Below are 24,406 nucleotides of genomic sequence, written 5' to 3'. Positions count from 1 at the left end.
GTGTAATTACCCAAGGAGGCTACAAAAGGGTGTCAGATCACCTGGAGCTGGAGTCGCAAGCAAGCATTTGTGAGCCACCTGAGGTGGGCGCTGAGAGACAAATTTAGGTCCTCTGGAAAAGTGGCCAGTGCTCTCTGCTGCTGAGCCCCGATTTACTAACTTGATAATGTAAATCATAATATTGTCCCTTCATTTTTCTCCTCCATCCTCCCAAAGTTGTAGAATCAAGTTGTTGTTGTTTTTTGTTGTTGTTGTTTTTTGTTTTTTGGGGTATTTTTTGATTTGGTTTTTCAAGACAGGGTTTCTCTGTATAGCCCTGGCTGTCCTGGAGCTCATTCTGTAGACCAGGCTGGCCTTGAACTCAGAAATCTGCCTGCCTCTGCCTCCCAAGTGCTGGGATTGCAGGCGTGTGCCATCACTGCCTGGCAAGGTTTTAAAACCTTATATACAACAAGTCAGTCAAATAGCTCACTTCATTTTCTCCCTGTGCCCCCTCCCTATGAATGTCCTTCCAGGATCTGAGGACATCCTTTGCCTTTGACTTGCTCTGAAGCCTGTTTCCTAAAGTCCCATGTTCATCTCTTGTAGCTCAGTCTATTTTCATTTGGATTCTTTTTTTTGTTTGTTTGTTTGTTTGTTTGTTTGGCTTTTGCTTTTTATTGGTCTTGTGAGCAAAGTTCACAACTCTATAGCCTAGGCTGACCACTATTTAGCCCAGAATAGGCTTGAAGTCAATGATTCTCTGGCCTCAGCCTCTGAGTTCTGGGATTGCAATCATGGAGCCACTCTGTCTGAAGCTTATTCTACTGTAAGAAGCTTTCCGAGAAGGAAAAGTTTTGATGCTTTACGTAGTTTTAAATATAGTTTTTATTTCTTCCTTTATATGTGTGTGTGTGTGTGTGTGTGTGTAAGAGAGAGAGAGAGAGAGAGAGAGAGAGAGAGAGAGAGAGAGAGAGAGAGAGAGAGACTTTTAATCCCAGCACTCAGAAGGGAGAGAGGCAGGTGGACCTCTGAGTTCAAGGCCAGACTGGTCTAGATAGTGAGTTCTACAATGGTTTGGGCCTCATAGAGGGACCCTAGCTCTAAAAAAATTCTCTTTTCTACACTCGTATTTGTTGATAGTTGGGTTGGGTATAGAATTATAGGGTTAAAATAATTTCCTTTTTGAACTTTGAAAACACTGTTTCTTTTTTTTAATTTTTTTATTTTTGACAGGTTTTTCATAATTTTTTTAAAAATATAATCTTTACATTTCAAATGGTAAAACCTTTCCTGGTTTCCCCCCTCCCTAAAAACCCCCAACACCTCCTCCCACCCTCTGCCTCCAAGTATATGCCCCTCCGCCGACCCACTCCCACATCCCCCCCTCAATTTCCCTTTGTTGGGGCATCTATTGAGCCTTCACCTAACCAAGGACCACTCCTCCCACTGATGCCCAACAAGGCCTTCCTCTGCCACATTTTTGACTGGAACCATGAAACACTATCTTTCTTTCTTTCTTTCTTTCTTTCTTTCTTTCTTTCTTTCTTTTTTATTTGTTTTTTCGATTTGGTTTTTTGAGACAGGGTTTCTCTTTATAGACGTGGCTGTCCTGGAACTCACTCTGCTGGCCTCAAACTCAGAAATCTGCCTGCCTCTGCCTCCCAAGTGCTGGGATTAAAGGCATGCACCACCATCACCCAAAACACTGTGTTTCTAATTTTGCTTCTGAGAGCCTAAGTCTGTTATCTTTTATTTAATGACTTGTCTTTCTCTGAAAAAAAAAAAACCTCAAGATGAACCCTAATTTCACTCTGAATTTCAGTACACTGAAGTTGCCATATGTCTTCTGAATTTAGAAATTTCCATGTTACAATCTAAGAAACTTTCTTATGATACTTCTTGTGATATTTATTCCTTTCCTTCATTTTTCCTGATCTACATTTTCCTCACTATATCAATCTTTAGCAATCTTATTCTTTTTTTTTTTTTTTAAGATTTACTTATTTATTATATGTAAGTACACTGTAGCTGTCTTCAGACACACCAGAAGAGGACGTCAGATCTCATTACAGGTGATTGTGAGCCACCACGTGGTTGCTGGGAATTGAACTCAGGACCTTCAGAAAAGCAGTCAGTGCTCTTAACCACTGAGCCATCTCTTCAGCCCCAGCAATCTTATTCTTTAACCTTTTTATTGAGGTTATTCGTGTTTGCTGCTCAAACTTTAATAAGGTTTTTTATTTCTTCCTCTTTTATTGTTTGTAGAAGTATGCTTTTCTCTTTATATTTCTAGTTAGATTTTCTACTAGGCTCTTCCAACAGTATCTTGGTCATGCTATGGTATGGATTAATTGCTCCAAGAAGACACAGCACTCTGATCTCCTGACTGGATTTATACACTGCCTCTGGCATTCAGGAAAAGGTGGGAGAATAAACCCATCTTCCTTCTTCCACTCCTCACTATAGCCTCTTCTGACTTTGTGTCCTTAAGTCCAGATGTACTCTGATTAAATTTCTCCAGCTATCCTTCCCATCCACTACGGAGGTCTACAGTAAAGATTTTGAGATTTCCTAGTCTTATTCCCATCTTCTGTAACATTTAGGCCTAGGGACTCAGTGGTTCAATACTTGCCCAACAGTCATAGGGTTCTGGGAAGGAAAAAAGGAAGAAAGGCAGGAACGCAGGAAGGAAGGAAGGAATGAACAAACAAAGAAAGGAAGGAAGGAAAGGAAGGAAGGAAAGAAGGAAGGTAGGGAAAGGAAAGGAAAGAGAAGGAAGGGAGAGTGTCTTAGTTGATCAAGGCAACTCTTGTAAAGGAAAGAAAGCATTTGATTGGGGCCTTGCTTAGTTTCAGAGACTTAGTCCATTATCATCATGGCAGGGAACAGGGCAGCACACATAGTGCTGGAGTATTAGCTGAGAGCTACATTCTGACCCACAATCCCACCTCTAGTGACACACTTCCTCCAACAAGGCCACACCTCCTAATCCTTATAATCCTTTCAAACAGATCTTCTCACTGGTGAGCAAGTATTCAACTATATTAGCCAATGGAGGACATTTTTATTCAAACCGCCACAGAGAGGAAGGAAGCTGGAGCCCACTTCTGAGCTGCCAGAGAACACATCAATGAAATAACAAAAGTACAAGTCCAAGGAAGATCCGAAGATACAAACAAATCTTCAAGTTCAAAGGACTCACACATGGTAAGCAAGATAAAGGCAAAGTATAAATAACTCAATACATCATGATGACACTTCAGAACACCAATGGTGGAGTGTACCTCTGTCTTGTACTCCCTCTCTGTGTTTTACATCATTTAGCTTTTTCTGGGAGCGTTCTAAGCTTACTCCAACAAGACTTTTGGAACAATTTCCCTGAAACCACACGATATACGATCAACAGTGCCTGTTTAAAACTTCTAGTTTGGAGAATTGTTATGGTTGGATCTAAAGTGTCCCCCACAGGCTTGTGTTTTCAGTGGTTGATGGTAGGCTATAGGACCTTTGATAGATGGAGCCTATCAAAGTGGGCGGAAACTTGTCATTAGGAGCTGGCTTCTGTCAGGCAATCTAGTCACAGCAACGAAAAGCTAACAAATACAAACATATATTTATACTTGTGAAGCCAACATCACAGTCAAAATAACCAACATGATACCACCTTTAAAAGTTTCCTCTAGGTCCTCCCTCCTGATCTTCCTGACTCCCTCTCCTGTCTCCAAGCAACCACCACTTACTGTCACTAGAGTCATTTCCTCTTTCTAGAGTTCAACATGTATAAGTTACATTTCTAGTCCTCATAGCACAACGTGACCAAGGCATCTTGTAGAGGCAAGGGTTTATTCCAGTTTCGAAGGGATAAGAGGAATCCATCACCATTACAGCAATGTAGCAGGCAAGCGTGGCAGCTAGAATTTTATGCTTGAGATTTCTATCTCCACACTGAAGCAGAAAGCCAAGTGAGAGGTTGAATTGGGAATGGCACGTGGCTTTGGTGACCACACGTGAAAATCCCTGAGAAAACAGGGGGAAACGCAAACCACCACACTATGTTAATGAATTGCTCAGTGGATACAAACAGCCCTGTAAGAAATCTTCGTATTAGACTACACAGCCATCTCTGTAGGGTGACGATCTCACTGTAGAATGGTGCGTCCATATGATGGGTTGAATTGAGGAACCACCAAAGTGCTTCACAGAATGGTTGGGCCATTTTATACTCTCATCAGCAACTGTGGAAATTCTAGATGTTCACACCCTACCTAGTACTTGGTGTGGCCTACGGGCTGGTTGGTTTATGTCAACTGGACCCAAACTAGAACCACTTGGGAGGAGGGACCCTCAATTGAGAAAACGCCTCCATCACATTGGCCTGTGGCATGTCAGTGTGGCATTTTCTTGGTTGCTGGTTGATATGAGTGGACCCAGGCCACTCATAGTGGGTGGTGCTATCCTTGGGTAGGTAGCTTGTATAAGAAAGCAAGCTGAGAGAGATGGGTCAGTGGTTAAGAGCGCTGACTGCTCTTCCAGAGATCCTGAGTCCAATTCCCAGCAGCCACATGGTGGCCCACAACCATCTGTAATGAGATCTGATGCCCTCTTCTGGTGTGTCTGGAGACAGCTACCGTGAACTCATATAAATAAAATAAATCTTAAAAAAAAAAGAAAGAAAAGCTGAGATAGCCAGAGGAGAAAGCGTCCATAAAAAGCCATAGTCTTTGTTCCGATTTCCTTCAATGACAGACGGGACTGGAACACGCCCACCACCTGAACCCTCTTCCCGTCCACACTGCTTTGGGTTGTGGTGTTTATCAGAGCAGTGGAAAACAAATTAGAGCAGGCAGTCCTCTGAATTTTCATAGATACACGTGGTTTCTCGCTGTGGCTTTAAATGGCTTTTCCCCAACGGCTGATAACACTGAGCAACTTTTCATGTACACCACAGCCATCTGATTTGTCTTCTTGGCTGAAGCGTTGTCTCTAATCTTCTGCCTGTTCTCTCAATGCCTTTCTCATGTTCCTGTCCTTGGATCTGAGAATTCTTTACATATATTCTACATGCACGTTCTTTATACACTTCCCAAAGACTTCCTCCCTCGGGGCTTGTGTTTTAACTTCATAGCAAGGTCCCTGATGAGTGTGGGGATTTTTATTTGAGGATGACCGACCTGCCAAATATTTCCTTTAGAGTCTGTGGGAGATGATTGTGAGCCACCATGTGTTTGCTGGGAATTGAACTCAGAACCTTTGGAAGAACTGTCGGTGCTCTTAACCGCTGAGCCATCTTTCCAGCCCTGTAGTTTCTTCTAAACATTTTATAGTTTCAAGTTTTATGGCTGGGCCTATAATTCCTGGGCCCAGAATTCCTGTGGGTTTTTGTTTTCATGATATAAGATACGAATAAAGTCCTTTTCATTTCATGGACAGATCTCCAATGAATCTATCATCTTTTACTAGCAAACTACTATTTCTCCTCAGTGCCACCTTTGTCACAATTCATGCAATTAGCTATGGCTTTATTTCCAGGCTAACTGGCTCCATCAGGCTACCTACCCGCCTGTCCTTGTGTGACTATCACACTGTTTGTGAGCCACTGAGACGACCCAGCAGGTAAAGGCTCTCTGCCACCAAGACCGAGCACCTGAGCTCTAGCCTTGGAGCCACGTAGTCGGAGAAGAGAACTGGCTCCTGCGAGCTGTCCTTTGACCCCCACGCACCACTGTGCCACGTGCACACCCCCTCACCGAGCCATTGATCAATGTAACTTAAAAATTTTAAAGAAAAGTTACTGAAATCAGTTAGCAAGAAGGCTGCAGAACTTATTAAGATCAATGAACGGGACTGGAGAGATGGCTCAGGGGTTAAGAGCATTGACTGCTCTTCCGGAGGTCCTGAGTTCAAATCTCAGCAACCACATGGTGGCTCACAACCATCCGTAATGAGATCTGACGCCCTCTTCGGGTGTGTCTGAAGGTAGCTACAGTGTACTTACATATATAATAAATAAATAAATCTTTTAAAAAATCTTAATAAGATCAATGAAGAAAATCTACTGTATTTCTGTATTTCCGCCAAGGAACAACTGGAAAGTAATAGTGAAAGTTACCAGTTACAATAGTTCACAAAGACTTCACAAATAGTTCACAAATAGTTGTCACAAAGACAACTCCTCAGGGGAAAGTCTGACAAAGGACATTCATTCAAGACATGCACACTGAAATTACAGGTCAGTGGGAGAAACTCCAGAGACCAGGGAGCTGGGGGATGTGCTCTGTTCTCAGCCTGGAAGACTCCCTATTGATAAGGTATCTGATCTCAAACGTGTTCGTGACTCAATACAATCCTGATCAAGATCCCAGTGTGTTCCCTAAAGACACTAACTGGCTGAATGTGAAATTCATATGTAAATGCAAAGCCCTTGAAAGAGAGCAAAACTGGAGGGCCCCCAGGATATGACATCAGGGTTAATTATACAAGTGACACTTTGTTCCAAAAATCAGACATCTCATTTCCAAGAACATTTTATTCCTTGAAGAGTAGCACTTGAGCACCTTTTGTTAATTAATCTGAAGTCACTGCCTTTCTGCTCTTTTTTTAGAATGCAACTTTTTTTTTTTTTTAGCTCGTTTTTACTTTTCTATTTCAGGAAATAAGCTTTCTCTAGATATAGAATGGGCCTCGGTTGTCTAATAATATTTATGAATGAAAAACGGGCTAGGGAGGAGGACCGGTGGACAAAGTGCTTGCTGTGTAAGTAAGCAAGATGACCCGCATCAGTCCGGACCCCCAGCACACGCACAAAACCAATGGGGTGGAGACAAGACGGTGCCCGGGCTCACTGGTCAACGAGTCTAGCAGGACTGGTGAGTTGCAGGTTCAACGACAGAACCTGTCTCAAAAAACTGAGTAGAGGGAGACTAGAGAGACGTCCCACTGGTTAAGAGCACTTCTGCTCTTGCAGAAGACCTAGGCTTGGTTTCTGGCACCCAAAAAAAGGCTCGCAACCAACCCTAACACCACTTTCAGGTGGAGCTGTCGCCCTCTTCTGGCCTCCACAGGAACTGCATGCACGGTGCGCATCTATCCACGCAGACAAAACACTCATACATCCAACTAAATAAATCTTTAAGTTGGAGAGAAACTGAGGAAGACATCTGATGTTGACCTCTGAACCTTCACACGCATGAGCATACATCCATGTGTACACACACATTTATATACACCTACATACATGAAGACACACAGAATGGGGAAAAAACCCACAAAGGTTTCAGCTATACAATCTGAAGAGACTGTGTATGAAAGATATCTTTTAGAAAAGTCATTATGGGGGCTGGAGAGATGGCTCAGTGGTTAAGAGTACTGACTGCTCTTCCAGAGGTCCTGAGTTCAAATCCCAGCAACCACATAGTGGCTCGCAACCATCTACAACAAGACCCTCTTCTGGTGTATCTGAGGACACCTACAGTGTACTTACATATATAAAATGAATAAATTTTAAAAAGATAAAATAAAACGTCTTTTATTTTCTTTAGAAAGAAAGGAAGGAAAGAAGTTCATTATGTTTAGATGTATGTTAAATCTATAGAGTAGTTTCCCACCTATTTTCTTCCCAGACCGTCACAATAATCCTAGGAACTTTTCAAGACTGGTATTGTCACCCTAATTTACAGAGAAGGCAGGGACAGACAATACTTCTGCAAAGTTACACAGCACTCGAGGAAGATCCAGAATTTAATTTCTGCCTCCCTGCGAGATCACCTTCCAGAATTGAAGGAGTTCTGGGGTTCTTCTCAACCCAGAAACAACTGTTTAATCAGTAACTTGCTTGCCTTTTTTTTTTTTTCCTGGTTCCATTTTCAGGCATAAGGGAGGTCCTCTTACATAACTCCATCAATTTATTGAAGAGGAAACTGAGGCTGAATGAGAGGGAGTGGTCTGATCAAGGTCTCAAAGATAGTAAATCAGACATCCTGGGACAAGAGCCAAGCTCTTCCCACCACAGGCAGGATTTCCGGCAAGTGTGTGCTTGGCCCCAGAGTCCGGTGCGGGGACCAAGTGAGGAGGAAAAAGGTAGGCAGAGAGCCCTATACACCCTGCTGTTAGTTCACACAAGATCTCTATACAGCCAGAGACAACAGAAGAGAAAACACGCTTGTGCCTGTCTCTGTTTCTATTCCTTAAATGTAAACATACCTGCAGGTGTACAAATAGAACACGGGGCTGCGAAGCAGGTGCTTGCTTACCACAAACAGAAGCCTCGTAACTATGGTGGCCTCTTCCTTACCCACAAGCTCCAGTTTGGTGCTGGCCAGAGGAGCCGGAAACATAACATGGCCCCAGGGCACCGAGACAACTGAGCACAGGGTAATTTCCAGGAAAACAGGAGAACGGAGTGGCTTGAAGTGTGTAAGCCAGTGCAAGCCCTGGGGGCACGAAAGGGGAAAGCCCTGGGCTCAGGTGGCAAGCATGACCTCAGAGTATCTATTCCCATTCAACTTCCTGGAGTGAGAGGGAGCCTGGTCCAGAAACCAGGAAAGGAAGAGTACAGAGAAAGAAAATAGTTTCTTTCTTTCTTTGGAGTGTGTGATGTGTATACATATGTACACGTGTGCTCGCAGGTGCCTATGCGTGTGGGTGCACATGTGTTCAAACGTGAATGCCAGAAGACATTTGGTGTCTTCCTCGTCACTCTCACCTTGTTTTTTTTTTTTTTTTTTAAACAAAAATCACCACGTCTGGAGCCCACCTATCTCACGGCACCGGCCACCATGCTCCTGGGATCATCTCATCCCCTTCCCACGCAGCTGCGGGTGTTGGGGATCCAAACTCAGGCACTTTTACTAAGTGACCCATCTCTCTGGAAACCACATTTTTCTATTATTTCAAGCGCACTGGTCCTCAAGACCAGAGCTCGTCAAAACAAACAACAAATAAAATCCTTATTTGTATATTTTATTTGCTTATGTCAACAAGAACCTCGCAACCTCCTTACTCCATCAGGTAGGAAACAAAACACGGCTGAAAGCTAAATGCTGAACCAACATACTGTTGGAATCAGCTAAAGCAGCCTCTCATTAAGAGGCTCCCTCTCCTGGTTCAGACACATCGTAAGGATACAGCCTATCAGAGGTCTCAGAACCAGAGCATCCCTGGTTCTGAGACTAGCAAGTCAAAGCAAGAATTTTTCATAGTTAGCTCAGAGCACGGGTCCCTGTTAGAAAGAAAGCCTGTAAACCCCTAGTCAAATATCAACCAATCACGACTGCTCTCATTTGCATGTCAGATGGTGGTTGGTGGGATTCAGGATGGCTCTCAACCTGAAGCCCTCTGCCTGTGCAGCCAACTGCCCAAGGCAGGAGGGGTGTTGGTTTTTCTTTTTGTATTTTTTACTGAAACAGGGTTTCTCTGTGTAGCCCTGGCTGTCCTGGAACTCACTCTGTAGACCAGGCTGGCCTCAAACTCAGAAATCCGCCGGCCTCTGCCTCCCAAATGCTGGGATTACAGGCATGCGCCACCACTGCCCATTGAGGCAGGTGCTTCTGACAATTCTTTTTATCCCTGTTACATCCTACCAGCGTGCTTTGCAAACTTAACCATTTTCTAGTCTGGTCTGATCTGGGTGAATTCGTACACTCCCTGCCGATTCCTCACCACACTCGACAAGATTGAGAAGAGATTCCACCAGAATCATAGAAAAATAAATAAAATAAACCTTCACTCCAGACGCATATCTTACAAGTTGGGTGTGACATGCTGAAAAGACAGGAGTAATCAATCACGGAAACCCGGAGAGGTTACTCAGACTCTCAGGGAGGGTGAAGGGCCATCACATGATAAGGGCAAGCCAGTCTCTGCAGCTGGAGATCAAGGTCAAGGAGAGGTGCTGATGTCATCTTTTTGGGAACACAGGTGTGTGGCTCAGATCTGCGACTAAGTCAAGGGTGGCTGATGCCTGAGCCTCTGCCAACTGTCACTGATTTGTGGCAGACGGTGTTCACTTAACCTGTGACTCAGTGTATCAACTCCACAGGTGGGACAGATTTCACTTCCATGATATCACCACCACCGGGCTGAGAGCTGTAAAATATCCCTGTGACTTTCAAATCAGGAACCGAGAGCATGATGGAGGTGACTGAGCACTGGGATGGCCAGCGTCGCAAGAAGACAGGGGGCTACTGTACTTTGAAGACATCCGCTTGTTCAAGAATGGCCTACCCATAATCTTGCCAGCCAGCTCTGGGCATCCTGGCCAGAGTCCCCAGAAATGCCACAGAGCCAGAGGCCACCTCAGTCAACAGAATAGAGAATGAACCCTGAAACGGAAGGAACCTGGGTTTGTTGTCTAGACGGGGAGAGCTGAACCTGGGGACGTGGGCAGCTCTGAGAGATGGCAGAGGTGGAGTCAGGGGAAAGCCAGAGGTCAAGTTGATGATTGCAGCATAGCTCATTTTATTACACTTCACTTAAGATATGGTGCTACTTACAGACCAAGGCAAGGTCACCTTCAATCCGCGGGCACCATTTTTACCAAGGCTCAAACAGTCATTTACATCTTTTAGCAAGAGTGTTTTGGTTTTTTGGGTTTTTTTTTTTTTTTTTTTGGTCAGGGGTGGGGGGTAGGGGCTGTTGAGATAGGGCTTCTCTGTGTAGCCCTGGCTGTCCTGGAACTCACTCTGTAGACCAGGCTAGCCTCGAACTCAGAAATCCGCCTGCCTCTGCCTCCCAAATGCTGGGATTAAAGGCGTGCGCCACCACTGCCCAGCTAGCAAGAGTATTCTTTATTAAGTTGGTACATTGGTTTTTGATTTTTGTTTGTTTGGGTTTTTTGTTTTTGTTTTTGTTTTTTGTTGTTTTTAGATTTAGCAGAAAAAAAGGGAGAAATTAACTTTCATATGTACTAGGTAACCAGAATGTCTACTGGGACATTCTGGTTTTCTGCAGGGAGCTGAACTAAACCCACAGTATCCCCCCCAAGACTGTCCAGCCACCAGAACAGTCCTGCTAAGGACTTTCTCCTGTGAACTAGCTGGCCACCTGCAGGCTGCCAGTGCCAGACTTCACCCAACCATCATTGTTACAGTCCAGAACCCAGGAAACTCTCATCCAAAGAGGAACGTTGCATAACAAGAGAAGGAAAAAACCTCCACCTCCCACCCAACCATCAGCCACAGCATTTGATCAGCCAAAGCCCGTCACTCGGCTCGGCTCGCAGGGGACTCTGGTCCCTGTTGAACTTGCTAGCCAGCCCTTCCCCAGACTTGTCTAGTAAGAAACGATCTAGAACAAACACATTGCTCATTCAGCATCGGGATTCCCCCGCCTCTCTCCCGGTCTGCAGACCCTGGGGTATTGCTCAGGGGAAGTGCCTGGGATCTGGAAAGGTTGTAACAAGTGCCTGGGTCCCTTGGGCAGCTGACACTTGAGAAACTCCACCCACACTTCCCAGTTTCTCAGCAGCCAGGCTCACCCACTTCTCACCACTGGTGAAGGAAGCAGCCCGGCTTACCAGCTCCAGCCAGTCTATTTTAAGCCACCCGGGACGCAAGGTACCTGTGGTGTGGGTTGGCTGTACTTCCTGCCATGGGGACCCTCCCATAATAGTTAAGGTATCATCCCCAAATTCCCTGGGGCTACCAGAAACACACACTCCTCATTCACTCAGCCAGCCTCAGGCCTAGCCACGTGGTGGGGGGGAGGCCTCCCCCCCAACCCTTTCACCATTTTCCCACACAGAACCCCATCTTTGCTCTCTGACCCTATCACTGGCTCCCGCTGTCCCATAAGACGTGAATGCTGGATGCAAAATATATCCATGTATCAACTACAGCCCGTCAGAACAGAACACCAACAGAGGGCCAGTAGCTGTCACAGAGTAAAGTAAACAGAAAGTCTCCATACCTGATCTGATCATGAGGGAAAGTCCCCGGGACCTACCTGGCTCTGTCCACAACACACAGAAAAGTGACTCTCTGCCAGGGAACAGCAGGCTCCTCCTGTGTCTCCACTATGCCTCCCCTCTAAACTGAAGCCCACGGTGGCCGCTGTCAACACAGCCTTGGGACAGAAGTCACGCATCCCAGCGGCAAGACACCTTCCTTCTCAGAAGAGATGAAACGCAGTGTGGGGAGGGCCGCCTGACATGAATCCTTTCCTTTTTATTTTTTGTGGGATGGAGTGGGTGTGACCCAGATTGGGGTTCTGGGTTGAGCACCCCTCAGCTCGTGGGGCAAACACTTCTCATTGGGCCTCAGTCTCCCGCTCTTAAAACTAGGCTAATGACCCCTTAGAGAACATAATTAGCTAATTCCAGCTAATGACAGGGGCCTCTCTACTGTGTCCCTTTGATTTTATTTCCCCGCCCAACATGCATTCACCACCCAGAGAAGACCTGACAGGCCCAAGAGGGACCAAGCCCAGGTGTGGGGTGGGGTGCTCGTCGTCAAAAAGAGAGAGAGAGAGAGAGAGAGAGAGAGAGAGAGAGAGAGAGAGAGAGCCCAATGCACCTTTCTGAGCCTGGAAAGAAGCAGGAACTCTTCTACCTCCCTCCCTTCCAGCCTCCATCCTCAATCCCACCAAGATTTATCACGCTTTAATTTGGGGGGTGGGAGGGTGCAGTGGTTGGAGATTGAGACATGGCCCAACGCCACACCACCCTCCCTGCCCAGAGTGGCCAAGTGTAACAGCACAGGCTGGCTGTTCTAACCCACCCTCCCCCATCCCCTTCCCCCCCCCCAAACAAGCTAAACAACAGAAACAGCAGGAGAGGTGTGACCAGCATCTCCTAACATCTTTTCATTCATTTTCATGAATCCACATCCCAATTTCACAGACTACTGTGTCTCTTATTACTGCAACTTTTGTTGAGATAATTTAGATTTCCGCAAAAATGTAAGAATTTAATGAAGCGCTTTGCCCGTTGTACTCAAGTGGCATTGATATACTCCAGAGAATTCACCCGGGTCTCCTGCCGCATGTGTACATGTGTGTCTTTACACGTGCTCTACCCCTGGGGGCGGTCCCTGTACCCACTAGGGACAAGGCTGTGTCCTGCTTCCAACACAAAGCTCCCTCCCATTGTCTTTGGTTTGGAGGGGCAGGGAAGGGGGTAGGGTTGAGGCAGAGTCTCTCCCTCTCAGAGTCCTGATCCTAGCTGTCCTGACACTCATTATACAGAGCAGGCTGGCCTCAAACTCACAGAGATCAGCCTGTCTCTGGCTCGGAACTCCATTAAAGACGTGTGCCACCACACCCAGGCCATTGTCTTTTTAAACCACACCTACCTTCTTCCGGTCTCCCAAGCGTCTCAGTCCCTCAGTCACTAATGTAATTAAACTTCACTGCTGGATCACGTTTAAAATAAATGGTATCTAAATACACCACCTGCAGGATTTGGGGAGGGTTGGCTCCCTTCCCCCAACCCCAACCCCCATTACACAAAGTTTAGTGTATCTCTGGAGAATCATTCAAGGCCTTGTTTCTACCAGAAGATCAGTGACTTTCTTTTCTATGGTTGAGGGACAATGCATGGCAGGCCCCGGGGATCTGCAGACAAAACCCTCAAGCCTCCGCAAATTAGTGAGATTCAGAAACAGGCGCTCCGTGGCTCCCAGGCCCCTAATTAAGGTGCAGATCCGAGGATGAGCTGGAGCGAAAGGGTTGAACAGGGAAACCGGGAACGCGTTTCACTGAGCTCATAATTACAAGCCAGACTCTCAGGAGGCAGCTCAGAGGATCTTCGGAGTTTCATCCTCAGAGCGGGTTAGCAGATTCGAGGGGACATCCCTGCCCTCAATCCCAAAGCTGTTTGCTTCTCCGGGAAATCTCATTCTCACTGGATACCAACATTACAAGGCCTTCCTCTCGCCAGTGTGATCTGCTTCCAAAAGACCACTTCACTACTAGCGCTAGGACCCGACCAGTCTGATCTCTCTGGCTCAGGGCAGCGCCTGAGTCACTCAGTGTGTGTGTGTTCTTGCTCTGCTTTCTCTAGTGAAACATGCTTGATTCCCGCAATCAGTCAAACAGAATGCTTTCCAAACCTCTGGCCACCTGGCTTACCTTCCTCATTAGTCATATTCCTGTGAACATGATCTGAATACGACAGCATAGCACAAGCCATCTGACCCAGCGGGTTCCCCGGTGCTGCCGGGGGTCAGGCACAGCCCTTGGCCTGATGGATGCATCCTCTAACTCATCCGAGGTGCTGAAACAGAAGTCATATTCATCTAGACTAGGTACTGGTCCCCATCCACAGAGGGCAGATCCCAGGTTTCATTGGATTGACAGTCCCCGGGTCAAGTCACTTGTATAAAATGAAGTACTGTTTGCACAGGACTTATACACGGCCTTCTGTATGCCTCACATCATGTCTAGATGTAAATATATGCAACTGGTGATATATGTTTCAGAGAATAAAAGCAAGAAAAGCCCATACAGGCATATTTTTTTCTTCAAATATTTGCAGTCAGTGGTGATTAGATCTGCAGGACAGATACGGACGGTTATGACCGATTCTCGTCCTTTATTAAGACCCTTCAGATGAACTCTCTGGGACAGATCCCTTTCTAGACTCTCAACATGATAGGAGAGGGAAAGAGAGGCGCTATGGTTTAGCTCTACGGTTTCCACACGGTTTAAGAGACCCACAGCTAAGCATTAGGCAGAGCCCAGGGAATCTTATGGAGGAAAGAGAAGAAGGATTGGAGGAGCCAAAGGGGTCAAAGGTTACAGAATTAACTAACCTGGGCCCATTGGGGTTCACAGAGGCTGAACCCCAACCGAAGAGCACGCGTGTGATGGACCTGGGGCCCCTGCTCATGTGTGACAGATGGGACCCCAGGCAGGAGGAGCAGGAGCTGCCTCTGACTCTGTTGCCTGCCTTTGGACCCTTTTACTCTGGCTGGACTGCCTTGTCTAGGCTCAGTGAAAGGGGAAGCGCCTGGTCCTGCTGCAGCTTGATGTGCTGGGCCAGGTTGAAATCCTTGAGAAGCCTCCCCCTTCTCTGAGAAGGAGAGAGGGGGTGGGGGAGGGGAGGTGCGATGGAGGGGAGGGGTAGAGCAGGGAGGGAAGTCTGTCATTGGGATGTAGTGTGGGTAAATAGATTAATAAGAAAAAAAATGGACATTAAAAACAAAAACAGCCGGGCGGTGGTGGCGCACGCCTGTAATCCCAGCACTTGGGAGGCTGAGGCAGGTGGATTTCTGAGTTTGAGGCCAGCCTGGTCTACAGAGTGAGTTCCAGGACAGCCAGGGCTATACAGAGAAACCCTGTCTCGAAAACAAAACAAAACAAAAAAAATTAAATAAAAATAAAAACAAAAGGTATTTAATAAAGGCCAGTGGATAAAGATACTTGCTGGCAAGTCTGACAGAGCTCAACCCCTGGTACCCACGAGGTAGAAGGCGAGAGCTGACTCCTGTAAATGACCTCTATATACATGCTCGCCATAGCGGGCTCTCCAGAAAACAACTGTAGCACTTCTTGTAGGGTTAGGGTTAGGGTTAGGGTTAGGGTTAGGGTTAGGGTTAGGGTTAGGGTTAGGGTTAGGGTTAGGATTAAAGCCTCAGGGAACAGGGGCTGGGGCCACAGCTCACTGGGGCGGCTCACAAGCACCTGTAACTCCAGAGGATCTGATGCCCTCTTCTGCCTCTGAGAACACCTGCACAGACGTGTCTATGTACACAGGGATGCACATAAAAGTATCCAGCACACTGGAGGCAGAGGCAGGCGGGTGTCTGTGTGTTCAAGGCCAGCCTGGTCCTACATAGTGAGGTCCAGATAGCCAGATCTCCATAGTGAGACCATCTTGAGACAAACAAACAAAACAGAGAGAGGGAGGGAGGGAAGGGGGAGGGAGGGAGGGAGGGAGGGAGAGATGGAGCATGTATAAACAATAGCAAATTGCCAGTGCATGTCCTCTCATTTAAAAATTCTGACTGGCTGGAGATGACTCAGCGGTTAAAAGCACTTACTGCTCTTGCAGAGGACCTGGACTCAACACCCAGCACCCACATGGCGGCTCACCACCATCTGTAATTCCTGATCTGGGGGGTCCAGTGCCCCCCTCCTCTGCTCTCCATAGGCAGTCAGCCTGCACACACTCCACATACGTACAGACTGAAGACACACACACACACACACACACACACGAAAAAGAAATAAATCTAATAAAAAAAAAACAAAACAAAATAAAAATACTATCAGGGTCTAGCATAATTTCTTTGAATGTATACTAAACCTTCTTAGCCTTCTAATACTATTTTATTTTTTACCTACTAGTGTGGGGTGTACGATGTGTGTGTGGATGCACCTGTGCTGTGGTGCCGGTGCCTGTGGAGGTTCGAGTGTGCAGCTTCAGGGGTCAGCGCTCTCCCCCTACCTTACTTTGGCAGGATCTTGGGTTTGTTCGTTTGTTTTCTCTCTCTGCAAAGTGATATGCTAAGGGTTAGCTGGCTTTCTAGCTTCTGGGCAATCTTTTTCTTTCTTTCTTTCTTTCTTTCTTTCTTTCTTTCTTTCTTTCTTTCTTTCTTTCTTTCTTTCTTTCTTTCTTAAAGATTTATTATATGTGAGTACACTGTAGCTGTCTTCAGACACCCCAGAAGAGGGGGTCAGATCTCATTACGGATGGTTGTGAGCCACCATGTGGTTGCTGGGATTTGAATTCAGGACCTCCAGAAGAGCAGTCGGTGCTCTTAACCCCTGAGCCATCTCTCCAGCCCCTGGGCAGTTTTTCTATCTCTACATCCCATCTCGCAGGAGGAATGCCAGGGTTACAGATAGGAGCCACTACATGGAAAGCTTCTGGGAGTTTCAAGGATAACACTGTGACGTGGAGGCTTGTTTGTTTGGCAAGTGATTTTACCTGCTGAGCTATCTCACCAATCCTGGAAGATATTCTTTTAACACATCTAGATAAAGATGGGGGGGGGGGGAGTCACTTGGTAAATGACAAGCCTGGCCTATGGTAAAATCACTGTCACCTCAAACCTCTGGATGCACTGGGGTGGGGGAGGCTCCTCACCCCGAGACACGGAGTGGGGCGGTTTCTGTTTCCATCTGGGAGAATGGTGTCATGTGGGCAGCCCTTCCTCCAGACCCAGATGGACACGTTCTGTTTCGACAGTCCACCCAGAGGGCCAGCTAGCTCCATCTGAGTCATTGCTAAACCATCAGTGGCATTGGCCTTTCCCTCCCAGCTTACTGTCACCTCCAGAAGCCAAGAGGCCAATGTCCCAAGTCTGAATGTCCCGACGGAATTGTCACTAGAGAGGAAAAGGCACAGAAGGAAATGGGGGAGAACAGCCCGGAAGGTCACTGCCCAGAGGGACCCTCCTTAGCACAATGCTCACAAACCTACCAGACCTTAAGACTGCCAGTCCCCAGTCCTCCATGGGGCCCAGAGTCAGGCTCGCTGCCTTGCCTTTGCTAGATCTGTGCAGGACAGCATACTGGATCATATCCACACACCAGCTAAGGGTTGGGATGAGGGACATGAAATGGACTGAGTTGATTTGTCAACTTGGGTGACATTGTTGGATGAATTGTTTTTCAGTTGAAAGTTGTGCTATGACATTTAATGAAGGTATATTTCAATGGAAGCCGAGTTGCAATCACCTCTGCTGTGCTCCTGGTCTCCTGGCTAGGTCAGCCCATCAAAAGGAAACCCAGACAGGTTTGGAGTGAGATGACTTAGGTGCACTGGGCTGGCGCCTGGTGATCAGCACTTCTTTTTTTTTTTATGTGCTCACAACACCCTAATGATGTGTTCTGGGATTTGCTGGGGATACGCATCAATCACCCCGTCCTTGGAACCCAGTTTTATAATAGCATTGTGGTTAAGCTCATGGGCTTTGAAGTCACACAGATCAAGGTCTGAAATCTTTCTCTACCTCCCACTGCCTCTGGGTGGTTTACACAAGGCCTTTGCGCCCCCAGAGTTTTCGTCTGTAAACCATACTTCCAGTTTTTCCACGTCAATGCCACGGTGAGTAAGACAACGGACCGAAGCTAGGTACTGAATGAGGCAAGGGTAGAAATGGAATCCTCCACCCTTTCCTCCATCACCATCATGATAGTCATTATAAGCCATCACCAGCAGCGGCCACAGACGGACAAAGGGATCTGAGATTCCGACCAGTTAGACAACAGTCACAAAAACTCCAGAGAAAACATGACGGATCCTTAAGCTCAGGTCGAATGAGCAAAAAAACAAAGACAAACGCCTGGAGGAATTTTCAGTATGGACCTGATTCTAGAAATGTTGTCTGACGGGGAAGGGTGGTGGTGGCACATGCCTTTAATTCCAGCACTTGGGAGGCAGAGGCAGGCAGATCTAGAAGCCAGCCTGGTCTACAGAGCGAGTTCCAGGATAGCCGAGTATTACTCAGAGACAGGACTAAGCAGCTCATTACCTGCTGGGCACAAAGGTCTGGGTTTAACCTTTAGCACTACAGACAACTACTAACAAATAGAACTAATTAATAACTAAATAAAAACTATATCTGTAGGGAACGGGTACAGGCATTTTGTTTATCTCTAATATAACGATTATTGAATGGTATTATATAATATAAGTAATGTAGTGATGACCTGAAGTACATGGGGGCTGTGTTTGGATTCTATATGAATAGTCACACTTCACAAAACAAAAAACCATCACATACAACAGCACACAACATAAAGCTCTGGTATGTGACAGGCCACAGCATGTCACCTTGTACAATCAAGGTGTACACACTGACCAGACCACCTAATGACAAACTTCTCAGAATGTTTCCCTACTGTGAATCTAATCAGAGGAACATCATGACCTCTGAGACAATACTGTAAGCTACCAAGTACCAGCAGCAAAAGTTAATGCTGCACACGATCCTGCCCCGTGGTCACCACAGGGAGCCAGATAACATCTTTAAGATGTGGCCTCTCTCCAGACTCTCTCTCTCTCTCTCTCTCTCTCTCTCTCTCTCTCTCTCTCCCTCCCTCCCTCTCATTTCAATAACACAAAAGCCACCTGGGTAGAACCACACATTAGAGAAGAAAACAGACACCAGGGGAACTCCAAGACCGCAGCACTCTGAGGCCTCTCTCCGCAGAGACCAGGTAAGAGAGGAAGCAAGATCGCTTCTCCTTCTGTAGCCTGTGATAATGACAGCTTAGCCGCAGATGGCCCTAAGCAAGACCACTGGGAGCGGGAGACTCGGGCACACAAAAGCAATTCTTAAAGTTCAGTGGTCTCCTCCTCTGCCTCAGCTTTCCAGACTCCTAAGTGACGTTGGTAGGACCTGGGGTAGAAGGAAGGGTGGGTCTTCTAATAGCCACTGGAGAAAACAGCCTTCCTTTCCCCTCACAGCACCTGCTGTTCCTCACCCACGCAACACGCCCAGACTCCCAGTGCCCACTGCCTGCTCGGTCTCTGTCACCCAGCACCCAGTCCTTAGAGGTTTCTACAGGTGCACTTTGCCTGCTGAAAGAAAAGAACCCGAGGGAATCGGGGTGAGCAGGCCACTCATTTCTTGTCATAGAAGCTGGAGAGAGAGTGAAGTGAAAGGTGAAAGGCCTCAGCAAGATGGTGGAGACTGCAGATGGCTGGGGTGTGTCTCCCCAGCGCACCCTCCCTGGTTGGAGCATTGCCCCGTGCTCAACGAGGCAGCCCAGGGACCCACTCAAGGTGGAGATTCCAATTTGCACCCCCAAATATATCACCTTCCTATTGGTCTCAGGGACTTTTAAACTCAAAATAAATAAATAAATAAATAAATAAACAAATAAATAACAAAACAAAAAAAAAAGAAACCTGATTGATCTGAAAGCCACTTCGGATTTACAAAGGTTTCCTATGCAAAGTACTCCTTTAAGTCTTAGGAATAAACCAGGGTCACACATGCCATCCCCTTTCATAGCCAGGAAAACAGGCTTACTGGGATTGGATAGTGTCTCATATCAGCCAGCCGGGCAGTGGAGGCCCTGGGTCTTGATTCCATGTTGTCTTCCTGGGTCACTACTGCAGCCCAATTCATCTGCCCTGGTAACCAGCTTGGGCTAGACAGATGTCCTTCTAAATGCTCACTCTGTGCTTGTCCACAGTACCCATGGTGACACGGAAGGCAGGCACTGTGACTAGGATCTTTCTCGGTATTGACTAGGATCTTTCTTGGTATCTGGTAAGTGCTTCTTGGTCAGGTACTTAAATAAATACCTGTAAATAGCTGTTATGCAAATGAGTGGCTGAATGAATGGGTGAGTGTTTGAGCAATTAGCAGATGACTCTAAACATTCAGGGCTGTAAGGCCTAGCTCCCAAACACCTAGTATTGACCCACAACATCTGTAAGTTCCCAATCTGTCTCTCAGTTGTTGGGGGAACACGCAGTCTTACCTAAGGAAATCATTACTAAACATATATGCATATTTCATATGCATATATGCAACTTCACAGTCACCATCAAACATTCAACAGTTTGGTTAAGTTTGACCTAACCAGGGCTGGAGAGAAGGCTCAGTGGTTAAGAGCAGGGACTGCTCTTCCAGAGGTACTGAGTTCAATTCCCAGCAACCACATGGTGGCTCACAGTCATCTGTAATGGGATCCAATGCCCTCTTCTGGTGTGTCTGAAGACAGCTACTGTGTACTCGTATACACAAAATAAATAAATAAATCTTTTAAAAAAAAAACCTGAAGCTAAAAAAAAAAAAAAAAAAAAAACTTTGACCTAACCAATCAGTGAGACCGACTTCTCCGTTCTCATTAACAGCCATAACAACTGGTGTCTGCACACCTGCCATCCCTGGGCAGGGCACACACAGTCCCAAGATACATGCAACAGGAAAAATAACACAGAGAAATAACTCCTACCCTCTGTAGGAGCCGTGAGGGGACAGACAAGTCACAACTCAAAAGCTGTGGTAGTGGTGTCCCTAGGACCCAGCCAGACCTCAGCCAGTCTCTGTGACAGAAGCTACCCAAGAGGCAGCAGCCACACAGACTGGTCAGAGGAAGTGTCAGAGCAGATCTGCAGACCCCAACTGTAAACAGACACTCCTGGGTGACGCAGCCAGGAACACGCAAGCCTGGGGTAGAAGTCCGAACTTGAAGATTTCCTAGAGATATAAAAGTGAGCCTCGGCTACTCTCTTGAGGACACAGTGCATTGCGTCGAACTTTGTGTGTGTGTGTGTGTGTGTTCATACGTCCCGAAACACTAAGTTCCTCAAAGAAACCAGCTTCATTAGCCAGGCGTTGGTGGCGCACGCCTGTAATCCCAGCACTTGGGAGGCGGAGGCAGGCGGATTTCTGAGTTCCAGGCCAGCCTGGTTTACAGAGTGAGTTCCAGGACAGCCAGGGCTATACAGAGAAACCCTGTCTCGGGGGGAGAGAGAGAGAGAGAGAGAGAGAGAGAGAGAGAGAGAGAGAGAGAGAGAGAGAGAGAGAGAGAGAGAGAGAGAGAGAGAGAGAGAGAGGAAACCAGCCTCATCCTATCTCTCTCTGAGAGCCCCTTTGGGCAGTGAGTGCCTGGTCCAGCACCGGTACAGGGGTCGTTCAACCAAACTGGGAAAAAAAAAAAAAAACCAGAGTGAGTCGCCTAGGCAGAAAGAAAGCTGCAGAAGGGAGAAACCCAAGGGATGGAGATGAATGAGGACCTAGGAGGAAGGCAACGTGGAGTCACTGGTGAATAGTAATCTAGCAGGAGCCCAGGGACCAGAGCAGTGAGCCCCGCCCTGGGTCAGGGAGAAACTTTGTGCGTCCCCCCCTCCCGTAGGGGGCGGGTACCGTGGCCTAAACAGGAGACTGAATTCAGTCACCAGAGGACCCACTTTCAGTATCAGCATCAATCTTCAAAAGGGAAGTCAGGAAGGGCAAACGGAGAATGAGAGAAAAACAGCCCTGACGACCAAACACCAAAGAGCATGCTACCTGCTGAGGAGGCACGAGCCCAAGCAACCAATTACTAAGGACTCACAAGCACCCCAATTACAGAAAGAAAGAGAAGGCGGCAGCAGGTGGCCTCTCACAGCAGGGCAGAAACCCAGCTTGGAGGGGGACTGGGGGGGGGGGACTCTGGCTACAAGGGGTGAGAAGTGAAGAAGGCAGCAGAGGCCTGGCTCACGGTCCCCGAGATCTGCCCTTCTCCAAGTCACCAGAGAAGGAATGCATGAAAAAGTGGCGGAAGGGGAAACTCGGCTCCAGGAAACGGCCTCCGCCAGAGCAATAAGCCTCGCTCGCCAGCCTCTTGCTGCGGTTCAGAAAAATGCCTGCCCGCTGGTCCCACTGTCCCACCCCGCCCCCGTCCCGTGTGTGTCTTTCAGTAAGGTGACTAACCCCTCCACTGTGTACTGCAAAGTGAAATGCTTCTGAGGTCTTTCAAGAAACTTCTCATGATTTCTGTTTCCCGCTTACTAAAGGCTCCCAGAAGGCTCAGGACACAGGCGTCACCACTCCCAGACAGCCACCTTCTCAACTTCTCACTCTGTGCGGACAAAGCTCTGCTCTGAATTCACCCCTTACAAAAGAGCCAAAGCGCCTTTGACCAGGGAGAGTAAAACGAATTTCTGCAGAGGCCAAGGACAGACAAGTCTCCAACTTGTCCTTGCCATAGACCAGGTCACTCACTCCGAGCCCAGCTAGCCCAGAGCAATGGGGGTCCCCACGGAGGTCCTCTTTTCCAGCCATCAAGAGAAGCCAGAGGACAGGAGGCAGGAGGAGTGCCCCCCTCCGCCCCCGACGCCTCCGGGCCCTGGGGCTTCCCGCCTCCTCGGTGGCCGGAGCTAGGCAGATCTGGGGCCGAGGTCCGACCGGCCCCGCCCTGCCACCAGCGGCCAGGCACCCACCGAACAGGAAATTCCACCTGTGCACCCGAGCTCCGGCCACCCACGGGTCGTAGAGCGGAGCTCGGGCGAAACCGAGGGCCCCGCGCAGGTGACGGTGCGCGCGGATCGGAACTGGGGACTCCCGGCCCCGGGTCCCCAGCCCTCGCTTACCTCTAACCGGGAGTTGTACTTGAGTCCCCCGCCGAAGTCCTGCGAGCCCCCTCCGGCCTTACGGCCCCGATTGCTCCCCATGGTCTCGGCGGCCCGATCGCCGGTCTCAGAAGCGTGGTCCCTGCAGGCAGCCGACTATCATGGCCCGCGGGGTGTTGGGGATACGAGGGACGAGGGGTGCGAGGGGAGGCACGGTCCAAGTTCCGGGGCAGGCCCAGCGCGCCCGGCCGGCGGCGAAGGCTCCCGTTCTCATCCTTCCTCCCCGCGCAGGTAGTTTCAGGGTGTGGCCTCGGGTCGCCCCGCCCCGCCAGCCAGCCAGCACCGGCGCCCGCACACCTGTTGCGGCCGGTCCCGCCAGGGGCTCCTCCTCTCCCGCCAGGGGCTCCTCCTCTCCTGCCAGAACCGCCCCCCCCCCCCCCCCCCCGCAAAAGGAGCACCGCAAAGTTCTGGCTCCTTTTTCCTCTTTGTCACAGGTGGCTCTTTCTTCTGGAGCACCGCCCTTCAGCCCGGCCCTTTGATACCGGCCACCTGTCCACCACCTCTAATACAATTTTAATCTCTCTCCCGTGGACCTTTCCTACAATTAATCATCTTACATGGCTTCCCCATGTGTCATGTCCCCTCCTGGGGACAGTAGCAACCTCTTCACTGTTGGAACCACTGTCAGTGGCCTGTGCCCAGAGAAATGACTGCAGGTCCTCGGAGTCTTCCTCCAACCGTTTGCAACGTCAGATACTGACTGCGCATCCCGTCTTGAAAAGCGCCTTTTCTGGATTTTCGTAATCCTTTCTGAGCCCTAAACGAACCGATCGCTCGTCAACTCCCCTTTTTTGTCTGCACTCTCTTCATTTAATTTGCTGTTATTGTTGTTGTTGTTTATTTGTATGTTTGAGGACAACTTGCAAGATGTCTGGTCTCAGCCGGGCAGTGGTGATGCAAGTCTTTTATCCCAGCACTTGGGAGGCTGAGGCAGACGGATTTCTGAGTTCGAGGCTAGCCTGGTCTACAGTGTGAGTTCCAGGACAGTCAGGGCTATACAGAGAAACCCTGTCTCAAAAAAACAAAACAAAACAAAAACAAAAAACAAAAAACAAAAAAGATGTCTGGTCTCTCCTTCCACCTTGCGGCTTCTAGGGATGGAGGATCATCAGGCTAAGCAGTAAGAGCCCTTACTGGCTGAGTCACCTTGTAAGGCCTACACTTTCCTTCTTTAAGGAAACCTGCCTTCCCAGCACAGACATCAAAGGTGCTCTCTCTACTTTAGCAATCACCTGAGTATTTCTCCACTGATATTCTGCAGTCTTGGCATGGTGAACCAAAACTGAGCTCGTAGTGTGTGCTGTCGGCTCTTGAGAAACAAGAATGAGTAAAACGAAAACCCGGCCAGGCGGTGGTGGCGCACGCCTGTAATCCCAGCATTTGGGAGGCAGAGGCAGGTGGATTTCT

General features: G+C 47.9%; 1 protein-coding gene across 1 annotated transcript in view; it reads right to left on the bottom strand.

Moving 5' to 3' along the window:
• St14 (ST14 transmembrane serine protease matriptase) overlaps positions 1-23,286 on the bottom strand; it is a 42,490-nt gene extending 19,204 nt beyond the window's left edge. The window contains exon 1 of the mRNA XM_052188767.1: positions 22,961-23,286. Coding sequence (XP_052044727.1) covers positions 22,961-23,041 — 81 coding nt within the window. The 5' untranslated portion in view covers positions 23,042-23,286. The remainder of the gene's footprint in view (positions 1-22,960) is intronic.
• Between the last annotated feature and the right edge of the window lie 1,120 nt (positions 23,287-24,406).

This window comes from Apodemus sylvaticus, chromosome 7, assembly GCF_947179515.1.
Source record: "Apodemus sylvaticus chromosome 7, mApoSyl1.1, whole genome shotgun sequence".
Classification (NCBI taxonomy): Eukaryota; Metazoa; Chordata; class Mammalia; order Rodentia; family Muridae; genus Apodemus; species Apodemus sylvaticus.
This window is presented reverse-complemented; position numbering and strand designations above follow the sequence as displayed.